This window comes from Plasmodium fragile (assembly GCF_000956335.1).
Source record: "Plasmodium fragile strain nilgiri unplaced genomic scaffold supercont1.144, whole genome shotgun sequence".
Classification (NCBI taxonomy): Eukaryota; Apicomplexa; class Aconoidasida; order Haemosporida; family Plasmodiidae; genus Plasmodium; species Plasmodium fragile.
This window is the reverse complement of record NW_012192724.1, coordinates 13,261-21,534: the sequence shown is the minus strand read 5'-3', so window position 1 is coordinate 21,534 and position 8,274 is coordinate 13,261. Positions and strand designations below refer to the sequence as shown.

At 45.5% G+C, this 8,274-nt stretch overlaps 3 protein-coding genes across 3 annotated transcripts in view; all 3 read left to right on the top strand.

Annotated features, from left to right (window-relative positions):
* Positions 1-499: 499 nt before the first annotated feature.
* Positions 500-4,999, top strand: AK88_05500 (uncharacterized protein; the record flags this gene model as incomplete). Its single annotated transcript, XM_012483102.1, has 1 exon — positions 500-4,999. The coding sequence occupies one exon, from the start codon at positions 500-502 to the stop codon at positions 4,997-4,999; it is 4,500 nt and encodes a 1,499-aa protein (XP_012338525.1).
* A 1,338-nt stretch (positions 5,000-6,337) lies between these two features.
* On the top strand, positions 6,338-6,547 carry AK88_05499 (uncharacterized protein; the record flags this gene model as incomplete). The annotated part of the gene is made up of 1 exon (XM_012483101.1): positions 6,338-6,547. One exon carries the CDS (start codon positions 6,338-6,340, stop codon positions 6,545-6,547), a length of 210 nt encoding a protein of 69 aa, XP_012338524.1.
* An 807-nt stretch (positions 6,548-7,354) lies between these two features.
* AK88_05498 (uncharacterized protein) overlaps positions 7,355-8,274 on the top strand; it is a gene marked incomplete at both ends in the record, with an annotated part of 3,986 nt that continues 3,066 nt past the window's right edge. Inside the window, one exon of the mRNA XM_012483100.1 lies at positions 7,355-8,150. Within this exon, the coding sequence (XP_012338523.1) occupies positions 7,355-8,150 (796 nt within the window). The remainder of the gene's footprint in view (positions 8,151-8,274) is intronic.

Here is an 8,274-nt window from a genome sequence, read left to right as displayed (position 1 = left end):
ACGTGCGCGTCTCGCCAATGAACAAGTGTGCATTAATTATTTTTATGAACAACCCCACTATAACACGACATCATTTTTTTTTTTTTTTTTTTTTTTTTTCCTTTTTTGTACCTCATTAGAAAAAAAAGGTCACCGTTGCGCTCAGGAGTGAAAAAAAAAAAAAAGAAAATTTTATTCTAAGTATTAACTATGCCTGGTGAAGAAAAAATCTGCATTTGGTTTTAAAAGTGCAGAAGGTTAAGCACAAAAAAAAAAAAAAAAAAAAAAACTGCATAAAAAGGAACGCATTATCTGTGCTGCACAAACAATGACATTGTGCAGAAGCGTAGAATAGTTCTGTTCGCAAACGACAACGCAGAGGAGTAATCTCTCTGCTTCGAGTTAAAGGGCGAATGGAGAAAATTTTTTGTGTGTGTACTTGTGTAGATCAAACGGCAGGAGCGGTAAGCCACTTGAAAAAAAAACCCTCTTTGAATTATACTCTCCCACTTATGACACCATGAAATCGCTCAAAATTAAGGGGCTGGTGAAGGGGAAGAACGAGGGGTACTACAGTCTTATCACAGTTATAAGCCTAAACGACGAGGAGCTAGACGAGCAAATTATTCAAAAGGAGGAAAGCGTAAAGGCCAATTTGGCAGCCATAAAAAATGCAGAGGAAATTAGCAAAAGTGAGAAGAAGTTGTTTGGCGCAATGATGAGAAATGAAAATGTCCGCTTAAGGATAAAAGGAAATATAAAAAAAGTAACACGTAGTAGGAGAGAAGAACTAAGCGAGCATTACAAGGAGGAAGCACTTAATGCTGTGTTTGGTGAAGAGGTAAATGGTGACAAGGAATATATGAACAAATTTTTGAACTACCTGCAGAATGTCCAGGGGGTAAAATTTCACGGAAACGCCGTTAGGAAGGGGAGTAGCAGGGGTAGCGGCAAATTAGAGGAGAGCCCCTTCGAACGATTGAATGATCAAAGTGATGTTGCTCAGGAGGATCACCTCCTGTGGGGCGGGGAAAAGGGGGGGACAGAAGTGAAATGCGATATACACCAAACGAATAGCGGCCCTGAAGTGAAAGACAGCGGGGCGGGTCCTACCCCACTCCTCAGAGTCAAAAACAAAGTCATTCAAAAAAAAAAAGGAAAAAAAAAAAGCATGAGAGCTAGCCAAAACGTAACCACCGAATCGCTAAACAGTAGCGAGGTATCGGAAAAGACACTAAGAAAAATCTTCAACAAAATTAAAATGTCCTTAAAGGAGTTGAAGAAGCCAAAGGTGGTCATCCAATCACCACAGAGAGTGGTTGCTTGTAGAACAAAGCAGGAAGAGAGACATAGCGTTATTTATAATATGAAACAAGGAAGATGTGTGACTCAACAAAAGAATAACTGCCCCACCAAGAAGAGCCCAAACTATGAACAATATAAATTATATTTTAAAGGTCTCTTCCAACACATAAGAGGAGGGAAGAAGGGATCATCAGCTACTACCATGGGTGGTATGGCTTCTCCATCGAAAGGAAAAATAATGCCCACTGAGTATTTGGCTCCCATTGGAGGGGTTAGAAGTGCAGAGGAAGAGGATCCTCTTCCTACAGCAAGGGAGGATGATATCATGGACATCACTTGTGATGATGAGTTCGTAAGGAACAAATTTATAATGAAGGAAATGATTAAGGACGAGTATAGGAGGAAGAGGAAGAAGGGGTCCAGTTTTAACCACCACCACAACGATGACATTTTTGCCCCTAATCTGGAAGCTGCCTCGAACGCAGAACGTAACATGCAGTGCGCGATGGATGAGACCGTTATGAGCGACAGCGACTTGAACGATTTGGAGTATCTGGTCAGCGTGAAGGGGAAAAATGCGAACAGGTACAAGGACAGCCTTGCGAAGAGGTACAAGGATGGGTCCGGGAAGGAGGCACAACAGAAAGGAGTAGCAGCGGCGAAGACAGTTCTTCCGCCCTCTGTGAACTTTTCATCCCTGCCACGCAAGCACGTTGTGGACAGTCCACCCGGAGGAGACTCCTCCCCGCCAGAACAAAAGGAGAAAAAAGAAAATGCCCCAATGGAAGAAAAGTTAAATGATGCAGAGGAAGACAACAGTGAATCGTGTATTGAAAAAAGCATTGTCGTAACAACACGCGTCGATGGCTCCGTGAAGGATCCCACGAAAGATAATGCCATGGATGAAGGAAGCTGCTCTTATACAAATAATTCATCACACATTGGTGATAAGCACATGGGTAAAAATAAAGAACATGATTCCCCCCAGTTAAACAGAAAGAAAAAACTTGCGGCTATTATGAAGCTAAGCTCGTTCATATTGAAGAAACGTCATGGTAGGAGGGGAAGTGTAGGGGACGACCAAAGGGAACACATTGTAGTGGCAAACAAAGTGATGGATGATGATGCGCCGAAGGAGGTGAAGACAGAACATGAAGAGCCAAAGGAGAGTTCCTCAATAGGAGACGCTTTAGAAGGGAAGAATATTTTCCCTCCACTAAAGGCTCCGACACTTGACCAGATTAATAACTCTCCTCATGAGTTGGTCAATCAGGACGAGCAACCCAACGATGTTGATAAGGACAGTGCACCCGTGACGGAGACCTCAGGATTGAGCGAAGAGGAGGGGGGTCTAGCATTTGTTAAGAACATGATGGAGGCGTCCTCAATGGGGGGGACAGGCGTGGTGGACGGGATGATGGACTCCACGAAGGGAGAAAAGGAGGATGAGGAGGAAGGAAAAACGAGCACAGAAGAGGATGCCTCGAAGCTATTCCCGAACATACTGAGCAAATCGCCAAGCTTCAAAAGGGGCATGAGTAAAGGAGATGAGAATGAAGCCGAGATGGATCCCCCCTCTGGTGGGGAAGCTAAAGGAAAAGTACAGAATGAAAATGAGGGGGAGGCCACAAAGGAGCTGTTACAAGAAGAGGAAAACAAAGTGGACGCAGAGGTGGAGAAAGGTCACTCGTCTTCCTCCTGCAACAGTGAGATGAAGAATGGAGGAGGGAACAAAATGGTGGCCAGCGTCAAGGTCCCGTTGAAGATGAACACCATGTTCATGAAGAAGGCCCTCCTGGGGAAGATGCTGGCGAAGCGCTTTCCCAATGGTCCTCCATCTGCCAAGGGGGTAGAGGTGAAGAAGGGGGAAGACGTGCAGACGGGGGAGGACAATGAAGAGGGAGGAGAGGCCAGCGAAAAGAACACACCGATGGAGAAGACGATTCAAAAGGGCATCCCCAAGAGCAAAGTTGTTATTCAAAAGATGATTCCCCCGAACGGATTCCCCTTAAAGGGTAATGCTATTGTGAAGGCAAAGGCAGCGACGGCTGTTCCCCGTGGGGCTCGTAGTGCGGATGGGACGAGCGTGTGCTTAACTGGGGCAGAGGCAGAAGAGAACGTGGTGCCACCGCAAGGAAGCGAACCCACCGTCCAATCCATGCAAGACGTGAAGGGGACAACAACGGACCAAGGGGTACCACCCAAAGGAGATAACAACATAAGCGACAGGGGCTTCATAGAAAATGCAGTGAGGAAAAATATTCAAAAAATGTTGGAGAGGGTAGACACTTTGGTGGTGCATGCGAGGGATGAAAAAAATGGAATGGGACCTGGCGTGACAATAATTGAGGGGGACGCTCCTACAGGGTTCAATGTGGAGAAGGGTACACAGGTGAAGGGAACAGAGGTTGGTAAAGATGCTGGTAGCGATGCTGGTAGAGATGCTGGAAGCGACGTGCCCCCCGCCGAGGGACGCAAAAGGTACTCAGTGACGCTGAACAGGTTTTCCAAAAAGATAGAAGTGAAGAAAAGGAACTCCATGGATGTGGTTCAAATGTTCAGTGTGATGGGTGAGAAATCGGGGGAGGAGGGTTGCTCCCTTCCAAGTGGTAACACAGGTGAAGACGCCGTTGCAGAGGATTCCACGGGGGAGATGCAAAACGAAGTTCAAAATGGATTACCCTGTACAAACGATGTGGAGAAGGAGATTCCCCCGCCTAGTGCCACCACAGCCGATGAGTCACCAAAGAGGATGCCAATCCTAAAACTCCTTGTTAAGAAGGCCGGATTGGCCAAATTAATGTTAAAACGGCCACTAGAAAATATAAAGGCAGTACAGTTGGGGGAGAACAATGGCGATTTGGGAAACGGCGATGAAGGAGGAGAGATTCAGTCTCCGCAGGAGGAAGAGGAGGACCAAGTCGAGGAAGGTAAGGACAAGACGGACGGTGAACAGGATAACAAAAACGAAGGAGATGAAAAAGGGGAAGTAGTAACTGACGGGGAAGAAACTCACATGGAGGAAAAACGAGAGGACGACCCCGCGCTACCCAAAACGAACGTCGTGGAGGGAGCCCCCCTTTTACCACCCCAAATGGAAAATGAACCAGCTGGACAGGTGAAGGAAGGCCCATACAAAAACATCTTCATGGCAAAACTGCAGAGCGTCAAACATAAGTCCACGATGAAGCAGTTTCCCCTGAAAAGGGTACCGGTGAAGAAGGGAAGTGGTGAAGAGGAGAGTAGTCCTAGCGAGGGTGGCAACAGTGAGGAAGAAACTTCTCTGGCAAAGGAGCAGGACCCGCAAGACGAGGCAGTGAAAGACACCTCCCCGGAGGATACCACCACCAAGCAGGTAGACCGCCCACACACAAGTGAAAACAACGAAAATGAAGAAAAAGACAATTCAGATGATAGTGATAGTAGTGGACCCGTGTCCGACACAAAGAAATGTCCAATGAAAAAAGTGCCTCCAAAAGCCATGTTTAAAATTTTGCCCAAAATTCCCCCCAAATCGATGGTAAAAATTTGGCCCCAAATTCCCCCCAAAGTTGTAGTTGCTCCATTTAATGGAGTTAATGACTCAAAATGTATGACCAAGGTGAAGCCTCCCTTTTTAAACAAGCTCAAAGCAAAGGCTTTCCCCCCACCAAGCATGAAGGGAGAAGACACAGAAAAGGGATTAAGCCAAGAGGAGGGACACGTCTCCCCATGACACTCCATAAGAAGATCATTTTATGCAATGGCACATTTGGGGGAATAGGAAAATAAATCCATTCCTGTTTTGTATTGGAAAGGTGAAGTTGTAAAAGGGGCATGGTCTCTTACTACACATAACGTGCATATGTTCCCTACACGGTGGGGAGGGAGGAAAGGAGACAGATCTCTCCCCTGGACAACTCCCCTTCATCGTGGTTATCAAATCAATCTGCTCGTGGACGGGTTGTCAATGCCCATCATCACCCCGTTACACCATGATGATTTTTTTTGCTTTAACATTTTAACTCCACAGGAAGTGCGTGTTGGGCACAAACACCCCACTCACCCCTGGTGCGTCCGCTAATTCGTTCATTCGTTTGTTCTTGCCTTCGCACGATCATCCAACTGTACGTCCATCTATTTGTCCATTTCGTGTACGTGTGTTTTATACGCTATTTGGTGACGCCCGGGACTCCCACATTTCCTAACACGTCTCAAGCACGCTCTGCAAACACGACTCATTTCGGATTATCCATTTTGTTCCTCCTCCATCAGAGGTGACTTCATTTTTTTTTTTTTTTTGTTCTCCACCGCTGGTTGAAGAAAAGGAGCAAACGAGCCATGCCACTTTATAGTGGAAACAAAAAAGGGGGATTCCTCTCGTTTTGAAATGTTCACCGTTTTGTTCCCTCCATGTTCGTGTTCACACAAGGGGAGGGAAACATAAAAGTGTGTCTACCTATTTGTGCCTCCCTTTCTATGTGTAAAACAACAGCGCATGCATTGTGCGGGTTATTCGTTAATTAGGCTAACCCTACGCGTGTGTATGTTGACACTCAGTTGAGGCTCTGCCCCTTCTTCACACCCCTCAGTTCGTCTCGAGCACAGCCAAAGAGTGAAAAGATCTGATGTGCATGCACGTGTGGAAAAAAAAAAAAAAAAAAGAGAGCAATTTTTGGATAATTTTTGATAATTATTTGATAATGTGCTGACTTGTTCAGGCAGAATAGACACTTTTTTTTTTTTTTTTTTTTTTTTTTTTCAAATGGCTATCTGGTAACTGTTCCTACAAAGTGAAGAATTATTTTTCACACAATTTTGATGTTGTCCAATTTGTTCATCCTGTTTTCCCTTTTTTTTTCCTCCCTTGTTTTTCTTCGCTTATTTTTCTCCCCTTTTGAGAACAATCCTGACAACTTGCGAAAACCCAGCAGAGGAGCCCTCCAGAAGAGAAGCCATAATTTTTTGGATCCCCATTTTCAACCGACACATCCCCTCGATTACACGCAAGAAACCCCCCCCCCCCCCTTCCAAACGCCTTGCGCTAAAATTTACTTCCACCTATAAAAGCACAATGTACTACAAGGAATATTACACGTACGACGTCGTGTACCCCGCGTACTACTCAGGATATGTATTGTATGAAGTACCAAGAGAGAAGAACATCTTTTGCAGTTTGACGGAGACACTATGCAGTTGCTTCATATTCACGGCAACGGCTGTGACGTCCATTTTTATCGTGTCGGCTGACGCGATGTTAAGGTCTTGTGACGGAAGAGACTGAGCCATGGGGTTGCCACGCGGTTACCACACGAATGGGGGGGGAACATCTTGGCCATTGCAGCGGACGCAAAAACTGTGCGGTTAAATCAGAAGACAAGTTTGCAGCGTTGCAAAAGTTATGACCTATCTGTCGGATAAAGATTTAGTAAAACTCAGATTTGATAATATTTATAAAAAAAAAAAAAAAATATATATTCTTTAACTTTTTTGAATAGCTTGTATTTCCATCCGTTCATTCCATATGTGTCCCTGTGCAGAGGATGCCTTTTTTTTTTTTTTTTTTTTTTTCTGTACACACAATTTAATAACTCAGGGGGGATATATCACCTCTTCTTCGCAATTAAAATGAAAAAAAAAAAAAAAAAAAAAAAGCAAACATACGGTTAGCAGACCAAGTGCGCCGCATGCCATAGAATCTGTACCACACCGCATAACTGCTCTAATTTTTTTTTTTTTTTTTTTTCTGAATCACTTCCCCTGTTTGGCAATTTTCCCGACCTTGGAAAGGGGCTACGCAAAGGAGAAATGCCTCCTGCACACTTTTTTCATATCGGACCCCCGTGTCTCCTGCCAAGGGGAGAACATGGACGCTCTCTCCTAATTCGGAAGGCTGGACAGGTCCTCCCACTCGTTGGCCACGTAGGAGGGGTCACTTAATTCAACTCGGTCTCGCTGAAATGTTTCCCCTTGGCCTTTTTAATATGTGTTTCCAATTGAAGACCTCGCAAAGGGGCGTATATCATCCGCAGGTGTCTAATGTGTAAATGTGTCATGCGTCATGTGTAATGACAGGGGGGGGACAGTCAAAATGGGAGACTCCTCTAGTGACTCACAGTGGAACGACTCCCTCACGGGGGACTGCTTCACGGGTGCGGCCCTCGGTGTTGGCTACCCCTCCACGTGGAAATCAATGCGCATTAAAAAAGGAGAAGCATTCGAGACGCCACTATCATCGCGCACTTCACGCGCGTCGCGACTTCTTCCTAATCTGGAAGGAAATTTTTTCACGTCCAGGAGGAATGTGGAAAAGAGCTTTTTCAAATATGTGTGGATGAGCGAAGATGAGGTGGGAGGAGAGTCAACTGAAGAGAAGGACGAGGAAGAAAGACAATACCAATACGTGTACAAAACGCGGTTCAGCAGAAACAGTGTGTTCAGAGCAAGCGTTGATGAGTACTCGATAAGAAGGACTGTTCTGCCGGTGCGAGAAGGGAGAGGTGAGGGGAACAATCGAATTGGAGATGGCGCCAAGAATGGGACGAAGCTGTACGGATGTAAAATCACGCGCGGGGTGAATCCCCGAATGGGTAGAATCCACCAGGGAGGGAGAGAGGCGGAAGAAGGACGCGGCAGCATATTGCTCGAAAACGCCTGGAAGGGGATCAAACTGGGGGAAGGGGATACATTTGACGGCGCCGCATTTTGCAGCGACCCGTTTGGATGCGACCCGTACATGTGCTACCCCCTGGAGGTGTGCAGCAGGGACGCAAAGCAGCGCAGGAGCATCAGCAAGGAGCCCTACAAAGTATTGAGCGCCCCGAACTTGGTGGACGACTTTTATCTCAACTTGGTAGATTGGTCAAGACAAAACATAATCGCCGTGGGTTTGCAAGACAAGTTGTGCGTGTGGAATGAAGATACCTCTAGGGGAGAAGAAATATTCACATTAAAAAATAAAAAAAAAAAAAAAAAAAAAAAAAAAAAAAAAAAAAAAAAAAAAAAAAAAAA